The following is a 25652-nucleotide window of genomic DNA, read 5'->3' on the forward strand; positions in this document are numbered from 1 at the left end:
AGCACTTCCAGAAAAAATAACTCACGACATATAATCAGACCATACCAAACATATTGTTGAATCCCTTTGGATCATGCAGTAGTTCATTAAAGGGTAAATTATGCGTCAGATGGGCACTGTCCTGCATGATCTTTCTCATGCTTGGCTATTAAAGAATGGTTTTATTCTAGGGTTCATAGAGACAATTAGGCAGTATGTAATTCTTTATATTGAGGCCAATTCACACTTCTTTCTAAAAATCTAAAAGTGTACATCCCCACTCTGTGGGAGATTACTTCTCACATCTAGGGTTATTACAGAAATCACTGGAAAATTAAAATTAAAAACACAAAGTAATGTTGTTTTCCAAATTTCAACAGTTGTAGTCTTAAAGAGACTATATGTATAAACAAGAACTATTCAGAGATAGTCAAATTCTGAAATGATTTTGTTAAGTATGTGATAATTTTCACATATTTAAGTGAAATATATACTGAAAAAAATATTCTAACACATTGGAATTCCTAAAACTTTCCCAAGCCAAACTGGTGTCCAATTGATACTTACTTTATGTCAGGCCCAATGAGAGAATGTCTTCTCAACATGGCTCGTGCCTGGGCATTGGTTAAACTGATGGTAGATTCTTCATTAATGGATAAAATGCAGTCCCCAACAGCAATCCGGCCATCTCGACTAATGGCACCTCCGTGAATAATGCTTCGTACAATCATCCCCAGGCCATCTTTATTAGCACTTACTGTCATCCCTATGGAAATTGAGAAGTGCATATATGGATTTAAATACACAATTTTCAAATGTGTTCTAATATAATGATTGTGTTTTAATATAATAATCATTATGGATTTATAGATAAAAATAGGAGTAACATTTTTAGTCAATAAAAACAAGAGAAAGGGCTGGGGCTCAGTGGCTGAGCGCTTCCCTAGCATGTTTGAGGCACTGGGTTCAGCCCTCGGCACCACATATAAATAAATTAATAAATAAAGGTCCAGTGACAATTTTAAAAAATATTTTAAAAAACAAAAGAAATGTTTTTCTAAGCAAAAAATTTTAAGTGCACATTAAAATGTTTGTGAAATTGTATGTAGATAAAAATACGTTAGAGATGCAATCTTTTTACATTATGGAATTAATGGGAGGGATGAATGTATTTGTGGTATCTGATGTCTTGCCCCCTTAAATAGAAAGCTTTTTCAAACAGAATGCCTTAACAGTATCAAATCAATTTTACAAGAGCAGTTAGTTCATTTCTTATACATGTAAGAGAATAAAGATAGGACTTCAAATGGAAAATTAACTTTATAAATTAAGAAATTATTACTACATTATTTTTAGGTTATATGTTTGTTCACAATCTATTTACTATATGGTTATTATTTGCCAAATACTACATAGGTTGCTTAAGACAAAAAAGCACAGCACAGAATTCCTAAAGCTTTTATTCTAAACTTAACCCCCAGTGCCTATCACAGTGTCTATATGCACAGCGTTCTGCTGACTAAACTGAACTTAAATCTAACCTATTCCCATTTTCTCTCTGAATTCCTATGAATTCCTAATTTGGATATTCAATTGCCTTCTTGACATGTCCCTGGATGAATCACAAGAAATGCAACCTTAGTGAGTATGAAATTGAACATCCAATTTTTTTCCTACTCTTATTTCCCCATCTGTCTTCCCTTTTTTGATTAATTGTACTGCCACACAACTCTACATTACTCAAAACAGAATATCTGGTTTATTCTTTATTCCCACCTATTTCATCCCCTATATTTAATGCCCCACCTCTTTCATCCCCTATATTTAATGCATCACCAAGACCTGAGGCTGACCTCAAGCTTGCAATTCTCCTCCCTTGGCTTCTCTGATCACTGGGATTACAGGCATGTACCATCTTCTTCTTTAAAGTGTTAAATTAGAAACACGTGGAGAATGTCTCAAAGTATCTGGCACAAAGTACTCAAAAGTACAGATGTAAAACTAAAAATAAAAAGAAAACTCATAGGATATGTTTAAGTGCACCTCTATCCCAAAGCAAAGAACACTGCTTTCTAAAGGCTAAATACAAATCTTGATTGATCTTCAAAATGAAACAAATAGCAATCACAACATGCTCTTGGGTAACCCAAGTACTATACTGAGTGCATTATAAGTTTTGTGAGAACTAAGACAGGTCTGGGTCCTGATTCTACCTCTGAAGGGTATGAGTACTTTTAGGGATTCCTGGGTTAATCCATGATTCCACACCTAATCAGTGAAGGGAATATAACATGTTCCTTTTCTTCCCTGTCTCCCTAAAAAACTTTGTTTTTGCCTCTTAAGCCCTAATACAACATAACTAGCTAATGAACTATGGACCTATCAAAAATTATAAAGATAATTTTAAAGGTCACTATATGCATGTGTATGTGTGTATATCTGTATATAGAATGCCCACCCAAAAGTTAACAAAGTGAAAGTATAACCCAAGTTATTTATGAAACCAAAATAAATGAATTTATTAAAGCTTTTGTAGAAACCTGTAAGGCTTTTTTGTTGTTGTTGTTGCAGTGCTGGGCCTGTGCATGCAAGGCAAGTACTCTACCAACTGAGCCACTCCCCTAGCCTAAGTGTAATTAAGAGGGTCTTCTGGGCTCTTTTTTCTTTTTCTTTTTTTTTTTTGCGGGGGGTGGGGGGTGCTGGGGATTAAACCCAGGGCCTTGTGCATGTGAGGCAAGCAACTTCTACCAACTGAGCTATATCCCAGCTCCATTACTTACTAATAATTTCTTCTGGTCATCAGTAGGGAAAAAAATTATCCGTAAAACTACAATTGCAAACCTCATATAGCTATCAAAGGGAGACTAAATCTGAAAAAAATGGGCTCACTGACAAATCCCCTTATAGCACACTCTTCTACCAGCACAAAGTCAGCTCTGTTCAGATTTTCTAAAAGATTATTTATCATATTTTTTGTCACTTCACATTGTAAAGGCAATCCCTTCCCACTTTAAAGCTTAACTGAATGTTTTAATTTCATTATTTTAATATATTACACAGATATTTAAAATAGGCTTTTTTCATGATTCCTTTAAATTGTTAATCTAAGTGATGTAGAAATCTGAACATTAAACATTTCCTGTTAAAGGACATAAAAGAGAAATGATCTCACCCTGGCACGTGGTGAATTTGAACTCTAAAAAGTAGAAGAGCCCAGCACGGAGGCACACCCTGTAATCCAAGCAGCCCAGGAAGCTGAAGCTGGAGGATCACGAGTTCAAAGCCAGCCTCAGCAAAAATGAGGCATTAAGAAACTCAGTGAGACCCTATCTCTATATAAAAAATAAGAAACAGGGTTGAGGATGTGGCTCAGCAGTCAAGTGCAGTCGAGTCCAATCACCGGTACCCAACCCTGACCCCAAAAACTAAAAAAAAAACAAACCACTAAGGGTATACCAAGAAGTCAACCAGCCAAGGCTAAAGCTCTATAAATATTGTGAGTATATAAATTAAATCATATAATGGAAATGAAGCAAAAAAGTACAACTAAAAGTTACTTATGCTTTGATAGTACAATTTGGGTGGTGAACTAATAAATCTCTGATTTCACACATAAACAAATGTTTCACAATCACAGAACAAATAAAAGGGCTCTTTTACACTTCAATTTCAAAATGGAGCTGTTGAGGTTTAAATGGATTTGCACACAGTAAAAAAAAGAAAAGATCCTTCTACCTTTCACTATTTTTTCCCAGAGCAAAATTAACCTACTATATTTTATAGCAAACTTAAAAACCAAGGTGGAAACAACCCAAGTATCCTTCAACAGTTGAATGGATAAACACGTACACCTACAATAAAATACAATTTAGTCTTAAAAAGGAAAGACATTCTGACATATGCTATATGAATATGAACCTTGAAGACACTATGGTAAGTGAAGTAAGCCAGTCACAACATCACAAATTCCCCTTATGTGAAGTACCTAAGATAGTCAAATTCATAGAGTCAGAAAATAGAATGAATGGTAGTTGACAGGGATTTGAGGAGGAAGAAAAGGGGAGCTACTATTTAACTAATACAGAGTTTCACTTATGGAGGATGAAACAGTCTCAAGATGGACAGTGATGATTATACAACAATGTGAATGCCCTTAAAGCCATATCATGAATACAGAAAATGGTTAAAATGATCAATTTTTATGTTATATTCATATTTTGTGGCAAAAAAAAATAAATGCACCTTGATGCATTAACAGAATAAGCAAGAAGATTCATATAATCTTCTCAATAGAGGAAGAAAAGATTTTAACAAAATTCAACATTGAATCAACTAAAAGTAGGTAATTAATTTCAAATAATCAAGACAGTAAAATCAGATGTACTCAAACTCTGGCTCTTTATAAGAGCCTCAAAATGCTTCCAATCTAATTCACCAACTATGTTGGAATTTTAAAACAGAAATCAATCACCTCACACTACTGTTATTTTCTCCCACTGCAGTAGAGGGTTACAATAGAAGTCCTGTGCCCTCCACATATGCTGTCCACCTATCATTCCTTCAGCCTCCGTTTACTTTACCAGCCATCTCACATACTTAACCCTAAGCAAACAGGTTTTAGTAATGTTTCCTCTACCTCTCTCTATATGTATGTGTACATATATACATGTACATATGTGTATATATATATATATATATATATACACACACACACATATATGTATATGCCTGGAGCACAACAAAGCAGAAACATCTGTGCTACAATTCTTTATTTACTTGCTGTTAGTAGTACTCAGCCATCACCAAACAGAACAAAACCAAGGAGATAGAGACTGGAATTTCACTCACCAAAAGAGTACTTACAGATTCCTCTGCTAATTCTCAAATTTAACCAGGAAACAAGACCCTGCCATAAGATACTAATGTAAGGAGTGTTGGTACTTTATAAAAGAAACAGGTTTTTTAATGAAATAACTGGAGTCTTGGGCATTTGGACATTCAGGGCAACTAATCTATCATTCTGTTTATCAAGATGAATCAACAGGAACAGGGCTAAGTCACATGACTGCTTCACTCAGTAAGAGAACAAATGTGTTCTGTACAGACTCAATTTTAGCTACTGTAATTGAGATTTATTTCCACAGGAAGTCTTCTTTGCTCAATTCAGAGGGTATGTGATCATTAACTAGCCGAAACAATTTATGGGTAACAGAGGACTTAAAAATCCTGCCACCTGGAAGGTATTATTGAATAATTTGCATTTATATTTTGGTAGTGGTACACCTGCCTGTCTTTAGTCTTTATTTCAGTGAATGAAAGAAATTAAATACAAAATGACTTATATGTAACTGGTAACACTCAAAGAGACTAATAATTTCCTTTTCCAAAGAATTTAGAATTCCAAATTGCTGACTTTTCATTTTCTAAGAATTCCTTTTCTGATTTGCTGTTTCATACACACACAATTCATATATTTTTTACTTGAATGTAAATGAAGCTTTTGAATACTCTGAATTAATTAAGTAAATGAGAGATTTAAGCTAGTATGAAATAAACAAACCTGTTAACCATTTAAGGAAAAATAATGAGTACATAAAAAGAAAACACATAAAATTATAAGACATTTTCTAACATATATTTTCTTATTTACAGCAACAACAACAACAAAAAATGTTGAAACCTACCATGTTCAATATTTCCCTTTGTCAAGGGGGTTGGAAGAGTAGGGATGTATGGGTAAATGCAGAACTTACCGAGACTAGAATTGCCTTTCGCTATAGTAATAGTCCTTTCAAAAGATTCTTTGGATGAATTTTGTAGCATGATACACTCCACATTGGAGGCCAGGGAACTCTGTTCAATTAAGTACTCAGAGCCCTGAAAAAAAAAAATAATCCAAGTCACATGGAAAGGAAAACTAGACTTTGGAGCATGATTTCAACACTACACATCTTTAGTTCTATGTTTTTCAGCAAGAAAAACAAGATCAGAGGTTGCCTCAGGGCATGTGTCAGAGGAGCCTCATTCCAAATGACCGATGAGCCAGAACTCTAACTCTCCACTATCCCCTACCTCACTATGATGCACATACCACAACCTTTAAAATATTACCTTTCCAGTTGAATCAGACAGCACAGGAGAAGTAAGTTCTGTTCTTGATACAACTTCACTTGGTAAATGAGATTCAGTCCAAGCTATTGTGTTTTCACATTCATATTGTTGTTCAGTAGAATTTGCAGGTGTATAATCACTTGTGTTAAAGCCAGAAGGAGGCCCCAAGCTCAAGTCTACTGAAGATGAATTCTCATCCTGTCTTTGGAGGAGATTCTGGGCATATAGTTCTTCCAAAGACATATGCAGATCAATTACTGGATCAGAAGAATTTTCAGTTATATCCTGAAAATGAAAGAAAAAATATTAAAACTCGTGACCAGAGTTAAATCAATTTATTTTATAACACTGCTTCTTAATGAGCAACTATTTAGTGAAAAACAAATCACAAGTATTCATTACTTAAAGAGTGTTAACAATGCTGGTGCAATGATACATACCTGTATTAACTAGCTATTGGGGGGCTGAATAGGCTGAGACAGGAGGATAGCAAGTTCAAGGCCAGCATGGGCAATTTAGCAAGACCCTAACTCAAAATAAAAGGGCTGGGGATATAGCTTAGTAATAGCTTGCCAGTGGGTTTAATCCCCAGTATCACACACACAAAAAAAAAATAGATAGATAGATGGATAGATAGAGATATGCATTAACAAATATTTCATTTAGCATAATTTTCTGCCTTTATTTTCATAAATACTTTTGAATAAATTTACTGCAAATCACAATCTCCTATTCTGAATTACCCTTGTACAATATACCATACATAGGATCATTTATGTAGAATATTATGTTCTATCCATAAATAATATTATTCTGACTTCACAGAGAAGCAAATAGCTTAGAATCTAATCTCATTTAAAGTGTAGTTCATTTCCAGTGAAGATCTACTTATTGAAATGAATGCATGCAAACTATAACATTAATTGATTTGGATTCATGAACCTCCAAGAGAAAATTATTTTGACTTGAATTTATAGGTATTTATGGAGAAGAAAAGACAGGCTTGTAACTTGGATTATTATAGGGAAAATTTATATAAATATTCTTCAATATTTAATAGGAGGAATATTAATCTGAGTGGTCATAAAATGTAGGTTTTAATCTAGGCTCTGTTATTAGCACAGAATCTCTCTTGGCTATATATTAGGCAATTTCTACAATTCTCTGAAATTCAAATTCTATAGATCTGTATAAATACATGTAATCTACTTACAGCAGATATGTTGTATAATTTATATGCTTTGGGCAAGCAATTACTTCCTGAATTGCTGCTGAATAAACACATCAGTTTTCCCTTCAATTCTTTGATTGATATTTTTAAAATACAAAAGCAGCATATGATGAGCACATAACCATGTAAGATTCAAGCTTTATGGGGGCAGGAAAGATGGTGGAATGAGATGGACATCATTACCCTAGGTACATATATAACTGCACATATGGTGTGATGCTCTATCATGTACAACCAGAGAAATGAAAAGTTGTGCTACAATTGTATATGATGAATCAAAATGCATTCTGCTATCATATATACCTAATTATAATAAATAAGTTCACAGAAGAAATAAATTGATCAACAAATATATGAAAAAGTGTTCAACATCTCTAGTAATTAGAGAAATGTGAATCAAAGCTACTCTAAGATTTCATCTCGCTCCAGTCAGAATGGCAATCATCAAGAATATAGGCAACAATAAATGTTGGCAAGGATGTTGGGGAAAAGGTATGCTCATACAGTGCTGGTAGGACCACAAACTGGTACAACCACTATTGAAAGCAGTATGGAGATTCCTCAGAAAACTGGGAATGGAGTCACTATTTCACCCAGTTATCCCACTCCTTGGACTTAAAATCACCATACTATAGTGATGCAGCTTCATCAATGTTTATAGCAGCTCAATTCATAATAGCTAGACTATGGAACCAAGGTGTCCCTCAATGAATGAATGGATAAAGAAAATGTGGTAAATATACTCAATGGAATATTACTCAGCTTTAAAGAAGAGTGAAATTATGACATTTGCCAGTAAATGGTTGGAATTGAAAAATATCATGTTAAGAGAAATAAGCCAATCCCACAAAACCAAACACTGAATATTTTGTCTAATATGCAGGTGCTAATTCACAATAAGGTAAGGGGCACTAGGGAAAAATGGTGTTACCTTAGATTAGGTAGAGGGAATCGATGGGAGGGGAGAAGAGGGGATAAGGGGATAGAAAAGATAATAGAATGAAACAGACATTATTCCTGTATGTATATATGTGACTACATAACCAATATGAAATTATATCCCTTCTATGTATGATATATCAAAGTACATAAATGTATTCTACAGTCATGTATAACTAATTAAAACAAATAAAATAATAATAATAAAAAAGAAAACTGTTAGGAGATTCACAATTGCTAAACTATAGAAGCAACCTAGATGCCCACAATAGATGAATGGATAAAGAAACTATGGTACATATACATAATGGAATATTACTCAGCATTAAAAGAGACTAAAATTGTGGCATTTGCAGGTAAAAAGAAAAAAAAAAGAATCAAGCCTTACAGACGTACACTGTGTATGAACACAAAAGTCTTCCTTCTTACCAGGTACTCTATTACCTCCTCCAGTAAAAATGCCTGGCATCACTTAGTTGTTTGATCATATTTTTATCCATCTGCATAATATATACATACGCGTACACAGATACACACACATTCAAGTTGATATATACATACATTTTTAAAACTTAAACAGAACCATACATTAAGTGGCATTTTTAACTTGTTCCTTTTTTATCCCCAGTATATTCACATCTCAATGTAAGAAATGTCCATGTCACTTCAAAAAAAGAAAAAGTCAACTCCAGTGTTTTATGGCTATCAATTATTCCTAAATATGAAAGGCACTGGAGTGTACACTTTGGAGCCAGGCTACCTGAATTCAAATTCTAGCTCCACATCTGGTTAACTGAGTTTGGAAAGTTAAACACTCTATACCCTTTTTGAGGTTGAAATATTAGGTATCTGACAAAAGTGTATGTGTGAAACAATGTAAGAAACTCTAGAGGTGAAATGATTGGATTATGAGAACATTACCCTAGTCAGTGCCTCAGTCCCTGACAGGGATTAACTGGGTAGTAACAGCAGGTAGGTAAGATGTGGCTGGAGGATGTAGGCCCTTAGGAATATGCCTTTGGAGTTTATATTTTGTCTTGGTGAAGATCTCTCTCCCTCTCTCCCTCGCTCCCTCCCTCCCTCCCTCTCCCTCCCTCCCTCCCTCTCCCTCCCCCCTCCCTCCCTCTCTGTCTCCCTCCCTCCCTCTCTCTCTCCCCTTCCTGCTGTGATGTCCTGAGCTGCTTTCCTCTACCACACTCTTCCACCATAATGTTCTGCCTCAACTTAGGTCCCAAAGAATGAAGTCAGCCATCTATGAATTAAGACCTCCAAAACTACAGGCCCCCAAATAAACATATTCTCTAAGTGTGTTATCAGGTCTTTTGGTCACAGAAGTGAAAAAACTGACTAAAACAGCCCTGGTTCCCTGGCCTACTAATAAAGGAAAACAACAGAACCCATATTATCTGTTCTGTTAGAACAGACCATTAATTACTACAAAGTACAGGCCCAACAGAAATTACCCAATAACTATTAGCTTTTACAGTTATTTATTTATATTATGCAACTTTATACACATGTGTGATAATGTGTTTCCTATAAACTACAGAACTGGAGTAGTGGGTCAAATTATATGCACACTTAAAATACTGCTATTTATTGCTAGACTATCTTTCATTTTCTTCCACAAAAAAGAATATGTGAATATCTATTAATCTTTCCAACTCTAGATCAGTTTGGTAATCTGATCGGTCAGAAATATATTCAGCAGTGTTTTATTATGCATGCCTCTGACAATTAGCAAGATCATATCATTTATACATCTTCTGTGAACATTTTCTTTATGTCCTTCCTCCAGCTTTTTAATCAACAGATTTTCACTTATTCTTGACCTTTTCTGCATATAAAATCTTTGTGATATATACTACAAATATTATCCCAGTTACTTGTCCCCTAAGTTTGTATAGGTAATATTTATGTCATTACAAAGATAAATTCTTTGTGTAATCAAATTTGTCAATATTTTTGCGCTTCTAGGTTTTATATATAGCTTCATAAATATCATAAATATCTCCTTGACACAATGTAAATGAAATGTTTTCTGGTATTTTTCTTGTATTTATATAATTTATTTTTAGATTTTAACCATCTACAACTTATTTCAGATATAGTATAAGAGATGGCTCTCTCTTTGATTAGTTTAATAGCTCCAACACAAATTATTATACTTCTCTTCTTCAATACAAGTTATCATTTCTCTATAATTATCAAATATTTCTGACACAAAAGAATCAACAGAGTAGTTCTATCATGCAAGCAATTCATATATTTAGAATCTTCAGGAACAAATAATAGTAAAATAACATTCTCCAATCAGAATCTGAACAATAATCTGTTGGCTCATCCACCCAACTTTATTTTATTTATTCTCATGAAAAATAACAATGTGCTTACTAAAGGACTGGTTAGTTTCAGTATTACTAAATTAATTATAATAATTTTCAGTAAATCATCTCACCCACGCCTCAAAGAAAAAGAACAATTCAAAATTGCTTTTCATCAGAAAAAGAGGTCAAGCCACCCTTGTGAGCTGAGGTTTACTGAAAATCGTGCAGCAGAAATTTCCATGCATTATTCATGAAGGAATTAACACAGACATACAGAAAAGAAATAGCTAATCAACACAGTAGACAACATACGCCTACTTCAGAAACATTTCTAGTTGCTGAACGACCAGAGTTTTATTTTTAAAAGTCTTATGGATCTAAAAGAAAAATATTTCTTCCCCCATAAAATGTCCAAAAATAACTCTATGATTTTCCAGTGCAACTTGGTATCTAAACTGAACTTTTCTAAAAACCTGTATTAATATATGCCTCTACTTGATACATTCTTGTTCTTTTCCTATTATAGGAAAAGACAACATCTTTTATACCTTTGAGAGACTGCAATTTTGTCACTAAGACTTTCATAATTACTCTTACTATTTTGACTAGAGTGATTTATTTATTTTTTATTCAAACCTCTAAAACAAAATAATTAAGAAACAGCATTAACATTCTAAACAAGATGTGAAGGCAACAAATTTTAGCATTGGAGAATGACACTATGTGGAGATCTATGGTAATATACAGAATTTTAAAAAAAAAATTTAATCAAAAGGAATCTACTATTTGTGTTTGGTGTGTGAGGTTCAAAAAAAGATTTCTATCTTGACAGACACCAACTTCAACCTGCACTAGAAATCACAGGACTAATTGGTAAAACCAATATTCTGGAATGAAGAACATGTACCATTATCAGTTTTTTCCTGTCCAAAATAAGAGACTGAAAGTATGAATGTACATTACAGGGCAGAGAATGGGGCGTGACAAGGAGTACAAACAGAGACTCAATATATAGCTATTAAATCTTTGTTGGTTGTATTTTCAAGTCAAAATAGGAAAAAAATAAAGCATCTTCTGAGAAACCATGTGAAACTTTTAAAGAAGTCTATGAATATTTAAGTTTGGAAAACAATTATTTTTGCATTTTATCATGTCTTTGGAGGTAACAAGAAAAGGGAAATTGAAAGATTAATAAAAAATCAAAACCCATAACAATGAGAAAGGGAAAAAACCAATGGCTTCAACCATGTTGCCTTTAACATATTTCAATCAACTACCTCTAATGAATTTGAATGCCATGAAGTGGGTATATGTAAATCCTTACATGATAATTCATCAATGAAGCAAACACATATTCCTTTCAAAAGACAAAACAGAATAGACCCCTAGTGGAAGGCTTCTGTGAACAGGAACAAGTTATGGCTGTGGTCCTTAGGTGCTTAAGCTGCTGCTCAGTCCTCAACTCTGCTCTGAATGGTAAGTCCATGCTCTGGTGATCAGCTCTTTTAACTTCTGGTAGGATACCTGACCAGGGTCGAAAGATCTCTCATCAAGGAGAGGACAGGTAAAATGACATGGTAAAATGACATGTCTATTTCCAATCACCATTTAAGATCACAAGATTACCACAAAAATCTGAGGAATGACTGAGATCCTTACACTCTATCCTTCCTTCAAATCAGTATGGAGGTATCTTTGTTTTTCTTAAATATCCATATATACTTTACGGTTATTACAGTATAAAATCATGTATATTTAAACAATCATATATACTACATGATTTTATTTTATTAAAAAGTAAGCTCACTTTTTTAAAAGGAAAAATAGTGAATTCTAAATTGCATGACAAATCACCATTTTGTTTTTTAAAATAAATTTAGTGCAAAAAAACCCAGAAAAAAATGCATTATATAAATTCTCAATCACATAAATTTTTTCTAGTAAATCAAGGTACTAAAAAAGGCATAGAGAAAAAAAAAAAAAAAACAGAGTTTCAGAGATTTACCATGATACAAGAACAGTTCTACTTTCTAAAAACACTGAAAGCACACAGGAGTTTCACAATGTGTTTTAGAACACCCTCATTAATGTCTTCTTTGTTGTTTTGTAGTTTAAATATTTCACTTGTTAGGCCAGCTTGCCAAAATTTGCTTCAACAAAAGAGTAAACTGCTTAGGGAGAAAAAAAGAAAAGAAAAAGAGGAGGCAAACAGACGTCAGTAAGCCAATATGTTGTGCTGCATACAGCCAGCATTCACCCTGTAAAATGTATGCTTCTCAGTATGCAGATTGTGTAATCCCTTTAAGTAACAATTACTAAGTTAAACAATGCAATCTGTCCCACTGGCAAGAAGAAGTATGCTATGCTATGGATTAGGAGATTCCATTAGGAGATGAATTCAGCTTCCAGCCCTGAGGCCAGTAAAGGCTGAACACATTCCAGACAGGAGGCAGCCAGACAGTCTCAGGTGTGCTAGGAGAGGAGCAGCTGCTCCACTCAAGATTATACCTTACAAACCAATTCAAGGAGATTGCCCAGCATCATTTGAAAGGATAACAGGTGCACCTTGAACATAAAAGAAAATGCTTTCAAAATGTTCTGGCCAAAAAAATTACTTGTTAATCAGGAAAGGAGGAAACTGAAAATCCTACTTTCCAACTTATTCATATATGAGATCTCTTTCCACTGAATCCAATTTTCCAGCATAGAAAAATAAACAATATATATCCATAAATGAACTCTTTGCCCAGATTAAATAGATACATTTTTCCATATGTTCTTTAATTACTTTTTTCTTAAAATGATATATTGTAAGTACAACTGTTATTTCTATGCTTCATCTTTTTCTCCAAAGGTAACTCCTTTCCTGAAGTTAGGAAGTATCATGCTCACACATTTTTAAGTTTCCAACACACATGTATATACCTACTCATAAAAATATATATTGTTTATGCATCAATTTCCATAAAATAAAAACTTCAACAAATAAACAGATAAGTAATCAAAATAATAACATTCAAAATAATTGAAGAGATCATTGATAAAAAGTAACAACCAAATGGCCAATATATGGAAAAGTATTCAATCTCATCAATAATGAAGAAAACAAAATGAAAATGTTGTAACACACCATTTTTCACTCAATATTGAATGGGTTTTTAAATGCTACTTAACCGAAAATTATAGCGTATATAACCAAGAAAATCAATAGAACTGGGGCATTTATGCCAATTATTTATTTCTAAAATATAGATGGCACAGATAGTCCAACAGTAACTAGACCCTTCAATTACATATACTGATATATACATACTTTGTCATTGACTGTGATTTTTATATAGTTTTGCATTATTTTATATAAAAATGTAGCATTTAGTTTAAGCTAGCAAATGCTAAATTAACGTAAGAAATATTTTACTATCCAACTTTGCATAAAAGTTTTAAAATCATTAAAAAATATAAAGTCAATCTTGTAATTTTTCCAAAATAGACACTGCTAGTAATTTTGGCAACAGTGAGATCTATCCTTTTCAGCAATTCTATAGTCCTTTCTCCCTATCTCCAAGCCTCTCAATAAAATTCTTAGATTCCCCCACTAAAAAGTAACTATAGACACCACTAAAAACACAATCTAATAAATGTATTTCATTAAATTTTCTTTCTGATATGAAAATCCTAAAAGTTCTGAACATTTATGTCTACCACTGTCCTAGAAACACTAGAATTAAATAGCCCTTTATAGTCTGAAAGCTATACAATTAACACTAGCTAAATTAAAGTGTAGTTTAATCTGATAGGTAATCCATGACTAAAGAAACAAAATGTTTCTAATATGCTACTCCCACAAGTCCCCATCATCCCTGACCTCTGGAAAGGTATTCACAGAGCTTTCTCAAAAATAAATGACATTTTCTCAGTACCTTGGGAGGAGATGATGGCAGTGAGGAACCATAGTTCAGACCATCACTGCAAGCACTGCCATGAAGAGATAAAACAGAGGCTTGGGTAGAGTAGACACTGTCATTATCAGGAGAGTACTGAGACTGAAATGTGGATTCATCTACCAATTCAGCACCATGTGTGTCCACCTAGGAATCAAACAATATCATCAGTTGGGAATTCTGTTCTAGCACTGAGGTCTCCACTTGAAACACAAAAGCATACTGGCTTCTTTCTTCAGTCTATCCTGCTCTACATTCTCTTCAGCATGTCAGAAACTGACTATATAGTACTTTACCTAGTGCAGCACAAGAGCAAATTGCTCACCTGTAGCAAGGGGTGCTGGAACCCACAGCTGCTTCAATTCCTCAATAATAGAGCCAAAGGTAACAATTAATAAAGGATCTGGATCAATTCTAAGTTTAAATAGCTCCATTAGTCATGAAAAGTGTTTACTTTTTTCCAGTTCACCTGACAAACTCTTATCATTTTATAATAAAATGAATGAGGACATGTCTTCTATTCAACTAAAATAAACTGCTGTTCAAAAAGGTAGCCATGCAATTATCTATTTGTAAACTCACTATAAACATATATTTTAAATTATCTTTAGTTAAACTTTAAATCCATTCAAGTCATAGAAACCAGAGAACATCTGAGATATCATGCTAAAATTATACCAACAAATAAGGGGTCTAATAATGATATGATTAGTGAAGCTTTAAGTTATGAACTTCTATTAGAAAGCTCACATAGAATGAGATAGAAAATTTCATCACACATTATCTAAAAATCCTATTACAATCTTCTATAGTAGACCTAAGAACTGACCCTTTTCTTGTATTTCCAGCATTTTCTGGTTATCTCAATGGCAAAATCCCATTTTTCTATATATTTTTTATTCCAATTTACATGTTTAATATAATTTAGAAGCTTTATCACAATATAGTAGGCTGTACTCTTATAAAAAGCTCTTAAAAATACATTGGGGCCATTTCAAAGTGACCCTCTTGAAATATGATTTCATAGGCCTGAAAAATTATTTTAAATACATGTTCAAATGCATTAACAAATCACCATGTGGAGCTTTAGCCATTACAAATGTACATTATGTACAATAATCTAGATAGTAAATAATTAGAATTTACTATCTAGATAGTATTAGCTAAGCCTCGTGCCATATATTACAGTACATAAACATTTGTTTTAAGTGACATTAAGGAAAGAATACCTCAATCTAAGTTGTATACCTATCACTGATGCCTTACAGTCCCAGAGAGATCATTACAATTTGCTTAATTACCGTACAGATAAAACATTGGAGCCCAAAGAAGATGAACAACCAGTCCAAGATTATATAACTGGTTAGAGAGAAGATCCAGGACACCTACTTCTATCATAAAAACTAGTTAAGCCTCCATAAAACTGGAACTAATATACTTTGTGATTGGGATTATTTGAATGAAGTTTAAGGAAGATATGTAAACTCTAGAAACAATGTTATTTCTTAAGATACTTCAGGGATAATGATATATTTGTGTCCTATTGCATATAATTTTTTATTTTTATTTATTTATTTGTTTTGTTTGTTTTTGCTGTGGCTGAGTACTATTTAATACCAGAGTACTCACACAGTTCACTGCATACTAAATGATACTGTGCACAGAGAGCAAGGCCAAAGTTCCCTAGTGTGTGAAGTATCAAAATGTGAGATTATTATATTGACTATAATACTGCACACTTTCCAAACAGGTGTTTCAAGAGCTTGCAATTTCAAAATATTAACAAAAACAATTATCTTCTTTAAAATTAAGGCCACAAATGGCACTAGGTCAAAGATGTGCACAGTGCACATAAAATATTGAACAAGGAAAATAGTGAGACTTTTCAGAATATTTTATAAGATAAAATAAGACATACAAGCATTTGAAAAGAGAACTTAATAAGTTGTAGCCACTAACCAGAGCCAAGTCAGCCCTAAAGAGGGCTTTGTCAGCCAGCCCTTGCTCCTCGCAGGAATGTGGCGGGTACAGAAAGGAATCCTCCTTAGCAGAAACATAACCTTCTTCAGGTGAAAGCTGCAGGAGAATGATATTTGAAAACCAGTTCATGAGAAAGACAGAGAAAAATGAAGGGGGACAAAATGGAGGAAGGCAGACAAACATGAAGGTAAGTGAGGAGAAAAGAAAAATATGGGAGTTTTTAAAATAAACATATGACGTCAACATTGAATAAGTATGAAATATAGCAAATATCTCTCTTAAACATTTTATTTGAAAATATAATTGAAAATATTTTGGTATGAACATCATCTGTTAGATCAGAATCCATTTCTATTCTTTTTCTCATTTTTTCTTATTAAAGATTACCAAAATCAATAATTTTTACATTATAATAGTCCTCTAGTAATTCTTATCTGCCTATTATTATGGCCAAATACTGAAAAGCAAACTTTAGCTATTAAGACTTTTAAAAAGATTGGAGAAGAATAATACAACAATAAAAAGAGGGATCAACTTCTGTCATCTCCTCTCAGAATATTAATTTAAGGAATGTGATTTACTTGACAGGGAAGATGGCTGAATCCTACAGTGAAGCCTTTTAATTTAGCATAGCTTTTAAGACAAAATAAAGCAAAACTCTTCAAGTGCAGTCTGCTTAAATTGCAGTCTTGAGTTCTATTACCTTCTAACTTGATCACACAGACTGAAAAACCTAAAAATTTTATAACAATTTCTGAAAAATGGGCCAAAATATTTAGATAAGGCCTTGTCTGCATAACTCTGTGTCAGCAACACATGCAAAAGTATTACAGGGAAAAACTTCCTTTTTTTCCTCTTTACCAAAACATGAATTTAATATTTACTAAGACTCACTTTGGGAAACAGATATTCATATATTACAGAGCATATTGAAATCAAAATATCAAATACTGTATTGAAAGAAATTTACTTTAGAGCTAGCTAGAAACAGAAGACTCTGCTTCTAAATAACTGGTACAGTTTCTTTTAAGGGCAAAAAAAAACACATGTATTAAGTCGTGTTCACCATTTCTCTTTGTAAAACAGAAAGACCAGAGCCAATTTATGGTCCACCTTCGAAAAATATATAGAGCCTCATGATGTGCATTTTCATTTTTACATTCCCCTTAGTACAGATCTTTTCCCATTATTTCTATAATCCTGATTTGATTTTTAGGTTGGATTACCAGTCTTCATTCTTTTCTCCCTCCCTCTTTTCTATTATTTTTTCATAAATGCATTTCATAGATTACCAAAATTCCTTGTGGAGTAAAACTGGAACATAGAATAATTCTAATTAACACTTAAAAATAATAACAAAGCTTATTATTTGAACAAATTCTCTCACAAAAATTAACAACTCTTTATTGATATTCATGCATATATATGTTGTACTTTCTTTCATTTAAAACTATATTTATACCATGGAAAAACCTCACAAATAATGATCATGTCTCTTAATATTTAATTGCAGTACAATGGTAAATGCCATGTTACAATTACTACACCTAATAAAACATGCTGCTTTATAAAACATAAATTGTTTTTTCAATATTGCAGTATAGAATATGGGAACTATTCCCTCTCAGAAGAAAGAGCCACAAACTGATGAACTCATTTTGTATTGTTCAATAAATTATGAACAAATTATACAACAAATAGTGTTGAAGTCAACATAATTAAGAAACTTAAGCCACTCTATCAGAGATCCTACTTTACTCCCCTATGATTAAAGGTTCTACTATTAGTTGTTAATGCTTTTAATTTTTTTTTAAAGAGAGAGAGAATTTTTTTAATACATATATATATATATATATATATATATATATATATATATATATTTTAGTTTTCAGTGGACACAACATCTTTATTTTTTATTTTTATGTGGTGCTGAGGATCGAACCCAGCGCTCCGCGCATGCCAGGCGAGCGCGCTACCCACTTGAGCCACATCCCCAGTCCAAATGCTATTGATTTTTAGTACCCCCGCTACATTAGTATTTTAATATTTGAATCCATATTTCTTTGAAATATATGATTCTGCTTCATCATGACCTTAATAGCTAATAATAAAAAACGTCAAAAGATAATCACAAAGTAATGTTATAAATATATTTCTGAATATCCTGGCTCTTTTCTTTCCTTATTTTCTGAAAAATATAACTCAAATTAAATTTTTATGTTCATGGAGCCAAAGACCACATTGCTGAAAAGTACCAAAAGTGATGATTCAGTCATGAGAACACCCAAGGCTAAAAGAAAACCTGTGAGCCACTTTTCTTGTACATATAAAAATAAATCAATAGAATCCAAATTCTTACAGGTAAAGGCTTGGTCACTCCTATTCTGACAGTTCCTGAGGGTGCCCCCTTCAGTGCTTCCACAGCTTCTTCAAGACTGCTGTTTTCCAAGTTAATGTCATTGACAAACATGAGGCGATCTCCAGGAAGAAGTCGTCCATCCTTTTCAGCAATGCCACCAGGGACTAAGGAACGAATTACAATCACAGTGCTTGCTGGATCAACTGGATCCTGACAGAATGGGAAAGTAAAGAGAACTCAGTCCATTTTTAGAATGAAGAAAATTTTTTATAGGTTGTCCCTCTGATTAGCAATGGATGGGTTATTGTTTCAAGTGTATTTTAAAAACTCATACAAAAAAATTTCTGATGAATTATCTGGGCAAAGGTTATCTCTGTTTCATTTTATCGAATCCATAAAGAGTTCATCTAAAACAAAAGCATTCTCATTTGCTAGTGTTCCCAAAAACACCTCTTAAATTGTACAGATAACTTTAAAATTATAATTTTAATTTTAGATTAAGTTGTCAAATTTTATAACTACCATTGGAGGCTAGATGTCAGGTATAGTCATTATTAACAACAGCATTTGTTAAATAATATGTCACTGGATGGAAATGTCTGAATGTTTGACCTGTCCCTTTGAAATGAAAACATACAGAAAGAAGCATTTGAGGACGCAGTGTTTTCATTTACACAGCAACCTCCACATTAGAACAAGGCTCCAGAATCAGGCCCTATGAACACATCTCCCTAGTCATCTGAGACAGCTTTCTGTTCAGTGTTAATAAGGAGCAACAGCTGCGCTCTGTCAGACAGGCTTTAGCAATTTCCTCATTTATGCAGTATAGAGCACAAGGCAGGCTGCACTTGACCAATTTAAACATATTCATAAATTAAGTAAAATGATTGGAATATCAGAATTCATAATATATCCAATTATACATTTACCATTTGCAGCAAAGAAATATCTAATACTTAATGACTGACCATTAAATTATGAGCCATCAAGACCATGGAAATAACAATAATAGATTCCTCAAATTATTAAAATAAAACACTGGGCTGGGGTTGTAGCTGAGTGGTAGAGTGCTTACCAGGCACCGCAGAAAAATAAATGAATAAAATAAAGGCATTGTGTCTCTCTACAACTAAAAAATATTTTAAAAAAAATACTATGTCTCTATGTTTTTTTTTTGGTTTTTTTTTTGTTTTTTTTTTTTTTGGTATCAGGCATTGAATCCAGGGTGCTTTACCCCTGAGCCCCATCTCCAGCCTATTTTATACTTTTATTTAGAGACAGGGTCTTGATAAGTTGCTTAGAGCCTTGCTGAATACTGGGATTACAGATGTGTGCCACTATGCCCAGCTCTCAATAATATTTCTAAAATGTGTTCTACATGTTCCTCAAATTCCTAAGAGCTGAATTATAAAATAACTGAATAAATTTGACATTAAAAGAAACCCTTATGATAATCAATGAGTCATATTAATTATTATTTTGAAAGACTCACTACAAACAAGAAAATGTCTTTGATGACTATTTTCTTCTTCTCTGCTATCAACAATATGCTTTCAGTACATAGCATTGTTTTTTAAAACTTGTTAATGGTAGAATACATTTACCTGATAATCTAAAATGCTAAAACCAAGGCCTCTGCTCCCTTTCTCCAGCTCTATGTGCTGAATGCCAGCCTCCCACATGGCCAAAGGTACTTGAACCTCCTCTGGAGTAGGACCCACATCAGTCATGGCCACCACTGGCTCCTCTGTCTCCGATGACCCAATAAGCTCACCTAGATGTACATGGGGCTGAACAACAGACCAGACATCTCTTATTTCACAAGCGCTAGAGTAGAAGACACACATATGAACACTTGCAAAGAAAACGGAGATTCCCAACATCTATCCAGAATAAAACATTTTCAAATAAGCACCAGCTTATCAAGAAACCTTTAAGATTTAAGGTACAAAATGTCAAAAGCTGTTAAGAGGAAGAAGTACTTAATTACAATAGACATTAAAAACATAAGATTAGATGATCTCCTATAAAATTATAGAATTTTTTTTTTGTGGATGATTTTCACTTCTTTTCAATATACGAATCACATCTATAGCCAGAAAAAAAAAAAGGAGAGCTATTTTGTTATTAAATCAAAATAATTTCTCATGATAAATAAGAATGATTCAAGATAAGAGATATATGTAGAAGTTTTATACTCAATGCAAATAAGGATTATAAAACACTTTGACTTGAGTACTTGAGTATTTCATTAATAAAACTAGTGTAAACAGTGGCCAAACATTAGATTTAAAATCAGATTTGCTTGGGCTTAAAGCATGACTCTATGATTTCCTATCTGTGTTACCTTGAGTAATATTCTTAGCATGGGCTTCAGAGTTACTCATTTCATAGAAATTTGTGAGTATTAAATGAGGTAACATTTATAAAGTACATGACACAGAAGCTGGAATTCAAAATGTTTGCTTCCTTCAGTAAAAATAAAGTAAATAAAGGTTACTCCAACTTGGTCCTTCTACAGGAACATATCAAACATAAGAAATGTGTGTTCATCAGGATGAATACTATCTTTGTTTTAAGCAATTATCACATGACCTAGGACCATGGATGCAAATCTTTCTACCTGTCTTATGATGATAATCCCATTTACACCACACATACACAGACACACACAAAGAGCATGGATATATATAGTGCTAGCCTTTGAGCAGTAGATAAGTTAGAATTATATTTCTTATTCTAACATTAATCATTTATGTGAATATGGAAACTAGGCACTATTTCTTCAAAGTTTTCAAAATTATTCCATTATACTGACTATTTCAGTATAATGTAAATCAAATCCTAATATGACCTTAAATGAAATTTGTCTAGGTTATAAATTATGCAAAACCAGTTTATAAATGTATTGTGCATCTTCCAAAAAGATCATTAGTTTCATTGCTTTCCATTTTGATCTAAATGGAAAAGAATAAGCAGATAAGAAAATGGGAGTTTCTGAACACCACAGAGAATTAACTGGCATGTGTTAGGAGCTCAAATTCCTCATACTTTAAAAATAGAGTGTGCAAGTAAGTAAGACCTATATATGCTAAAATTATCTACCCATCCACACTTTAGCTATTCACTAAGCAGTAATTGTATGCCAGGCAGACTTGGGTAGGTTATATACAAGTATCTTTTTCCATATGTGTACTATATACACACACTATTTACATATTTGAGTTTTCTCTTCTGCAAATGGGGACAATATGAAACTCTATTTCACAAAAATATTGAAAGTAAATTATACAAATATATATATATATATATATATATATATATATATATATATATATAGTGTGTGTGTGCAATAAAACCTAATATTATTGCTTTCCTTACATCTTCAGAGAAAGAAAACAGAGGGTCCAAAAGATGAAGTGACTTGCTCAAGGTCACACAGCTAGTAAATATCAAAAAGTCTGGTTTAAACCCAAGCTTGACTTCAAGGTCAATCCTATAAGACACAGACTATGTAAGGAAACCAAATGCCAAAAAAAAAGTGGGGGTTAAAAAATCATGAACACCATTTAGTCTTTCCATTTATATTTTCATATTAGCCTCACTTTACAAATTTTCTACCTTTTCTGTTAGTTCAATATCACTTAGATCCAGGCTATCCAATTCTGACTGGGAGGTGGGTGGCACAGTACGACGACAGCACACCATTGTCACTTCTATAGGCAATTCTTTTAAAATATTGACCACATCTTGGTGATTCTCCCCAAGCAAAGTTATACCATTCACCTGTAGAAAAGATACATTCTTTAAGTAAGGAAAACATTTCAGAATGCAAATATTATTCTGAAAATGTTTGTTTATTAAACAAATATACATTTTTGTATGGTGATGATAATATGATTCTGCTGGATCTAGAACTGTAGTTAGACCTAGTTTTGCTGTAATTGGATCTTCTAAAGAATTCACAGGAAAACCATTAACTTTTACCCATATTTGATCTGCCAGTGTGGAAATCTAGAAAAGGATAGTCAATGAAAATATTCCCAAGGATGAAAGAAAAAAAAGAAGTTACAAAAACCTGACATTTTAAGTAAAGGAAAAAATAGAATATTGCATATATTGTATATTTTTAAAATGGGGGTAAACAACCTCTTCCAATTTTCTTATATTTACCTTAAAATATATGGCTGCCTGCACATAAACAATACCAGCAGGTACCTAATAAAGGATGATGAGAATGGAGTGGATGGGGTCAGGAAGGAGATTTTTCTAATATTTATCTTTTTATTCTCTATTGAAACATGTGAATGTATTACCTATTCTAAAAAAACAGATATATATTTTAAAAGTTTCGAAGAAAGTTTTTATAGTTCTCTGTACCTGAAACAAAATAACAACCACACAGAACTAGATCTGAAACTCAATACAGACACAGATATAAAATTTCTGCTTTGTGTGGATTTTTATGTTCAGATCTCTCTCAAGAAACCTCTGAGAGGAAATTTAAAATAAGAACTTACAGATCACATTAAGCCTCCTTCAAGGCTTTTTGGAATCTTATTTGAAGAAGAGAAAGAAAAGTATAGCTCCTTACTTCCAATAGCTCATCACCACTGAAGAGTTTCCCACTGTGTCCAACAGGACCTTCTGGTAGAACTGATCGAATAAAATGATGTCCCACTGTTGCTTCCAGGCTTATTCCCAACCCACTATTCTCACTAAACTTGCTCACGTGGGCCACCTAAAAGAATAAAAATTATTACAATTCTAACACTCCTTTCTGTTTCTACTCATGCATACATTTTGTATTCACCCCAAAATGGTCAACTTTCTCATAAAAGCTTCAAAAACCTACTTGTAAAGCTTCAAAGCTTTGCCTTTGAAAGAGTTCTGATGTCTACTGGCTTCATGAACCAACAGACCAAAAGGAAGCAGCCAGCTCTTTACTGGCCATAGATGCTGACAGCAGATGGAAAGCAGTCAAAATTACAATAGGACCTGAGCTCATACAACAATAAAGAAAACACACTCTCTGTACTTGCTACTGTGTGCCAGGGACAAAGCTGATCCGCAACCCCCCCCACCCCCCAACCCCTGCTGCTCCCATATCATACATTGTCTCATATGCTTCTTTTAAATAGGGTTCAATTTCTCTCCTTGTTTCCCAAGTTAGGAAAATAAGGTTCAGAAAGGTTACCTTGGCCAGAATTGCACAAGGAGAATAGAACTTTGAACTAAAGTGATCTCACCCTAGAACCTCACTCTTGATTTTATGCAATACTGACAGATAACAGTGATCTTTAATAAATGAAATGAAGTTGAAAACAAGGGAATGAAATTCTAATTTCTTGCAGTTATACCAGATAATGGAGAATGTTAGGAACTTACTCATTTTCACAATAATCATTAAAATCAGAAGGGATGCTAAACATGATCTACTTTAACCCTTTTATTTTGCAGCTAAGGAAACTGAGGAATAAAAAACTGAAAAAAAAACTCATTATCAAATAGTTCTTTCCATGTCTTAATTTTTTTCCTAAGAAAGAAAATCAATTTTATTTATTTTCTAATTTTTTTATTATTTTTTAAATTTGTTGTAACTAGTAATATATGACCATTGAATGGATTTTGATCCATCATACATAAATGGAGTATAACTTCTCATTTTCTAGTTGTACATAATGTAGGGTTAAATAGGTCATGTAAATATGCATGCACATAGGGCAACAATGTTTCACTCATTATACTATCATTCCTAACCTATACCTCCTCCCCTTCCTTCATTCCCCCTGTCTAGTCCAAAGTACCTCTATTCTTAATGGTAATTGGTGAAAGTTCAACATTAGAAGTAAAGTTATATGACTTTGAAATAAAATGCTAGATGAAAATCTCACCCCTGAAAATCCAATTTACGCATTTTTTCCTCTCAGAACACTTCCAAGTCTCTACTGATAATGCCTACAAGGACTTTTCTCTGCTACACCACTCCTACATTTTCATGTATGCTGCATAACTAGATAGCAAACAAAGTGAAGTCAGATCTCTTTCCTTTACCATTGTCTCACCACAGCCCAAAGAACTTAGTTCGTTCTTATTTATTTTAAACAAACTGGTTTTATTTACATGTAATTCTTAAGATATCATCTCTAAACTTCCATTTAATCACATTTCTAAATGATACAAGGTATCCAGGTGTCATACTGTATATATAAAGTTCCAGGTATCATAGTGGCCTGAAATCAAGGACTGTGCAGTTTGGGTAGGTAGGAAAAGGGGCCATAAAAATATGTGTGAACTATACCAGCTTAGTTATAAAAGTAACTCTTTCTGTATATAATGATAGCACCATCTGGGTGTCTTTCATAATCTCTTGAACACTTAAGCACCAATAAGGCAGGTGATATTAGTTCTATTTTATAGAGGAAGATATAGGCTTAGATGGTTTACCTCTCAAAGTTCTGGAGCTAATAGGAAATTTAATTAAGTAAATATAGGTTTCTTTATCACAGCACACTTCTGCCTTTGCCAGATTACTGGAAGTCCCACCAAAACAGTATATGCACAGAGGACAGTTAGAAGTTCAGTGTTGTTTCTGAGTCTGTGATGAAATGTCTAATCAAGGGTAGGTGTCCTTTAACATTCAGTTACCACCTAAAGAACTGCAGGCTCAGTTATGCATGCCAGTTAAGTCAACCCCGCCCATAAAAGGAAATGCTAAATTAACTGCTGTTGAGCTGGACCTAATTGTATTTTTCCTTGACTCAATTATAAAAGGTAGCAACAGC

General features: G+C 33.3%; 1 protein-coding gene across 11 annotated transcripts in view; it reads right to left on the reverse strand.

Moving 5' to 3' along the window:
* Mpdz (multiple PDZ domain crumbs cell polarity complex component) overlaps positions 1-25652 on the reverse strand; it is a 151629-nt gene that overhangs the window by 57497 nt on the left and 68480 nt on the right. For all 11 annotated transcript variants that reach the window (XM_077797035.1, XM_077797033.1, XM_077797040.1 and 8 more), the window contains exons 14-22: positions 23462-23608; positions 22489-22653; positions 20472-20657; positions 18868-19077; positions 16488-16604; positions 14508-14675; positions 6091-6375; positions 5733-5856; positions 547-745 (exon numbers count right to left, since the gene is read on the reverse strand). In XM_077797035.1, the coding sequence (XP_077653161.1) occupies positions 547-745; positions 5733-5856; positions 6091-6375; positions 14508-14675; positions 16488-16604; positions 18868-19077; positions 20472-20657; positions 22489-22653; positions 23462-23608 (1601 nt within the window). The remainder of the gene's footprint in view (positions 1-546; positions 746-5732; positions 5857-6090; positions 6376-14507; positions 14676-16487; positions 16605-18867; positions 19078-20471; positions 20658-22488; positions 22654-23461; positions 23609-25652) is intronic.

This window comes from Urocitellus parryii, chromosome 4, assembly GCF_045843805.1.
Source record: "Urocitellus parryii isolate mUroPar1 chromosome 4, mUroPar1.hap1, whole genome shotgun sequence".
Lineage (NCBI taxonomy): Eukaryota > Metazoa > Chordata > Mammalia > Rodentia > Sciuridae > Urocitellus > Urocitellus parryii.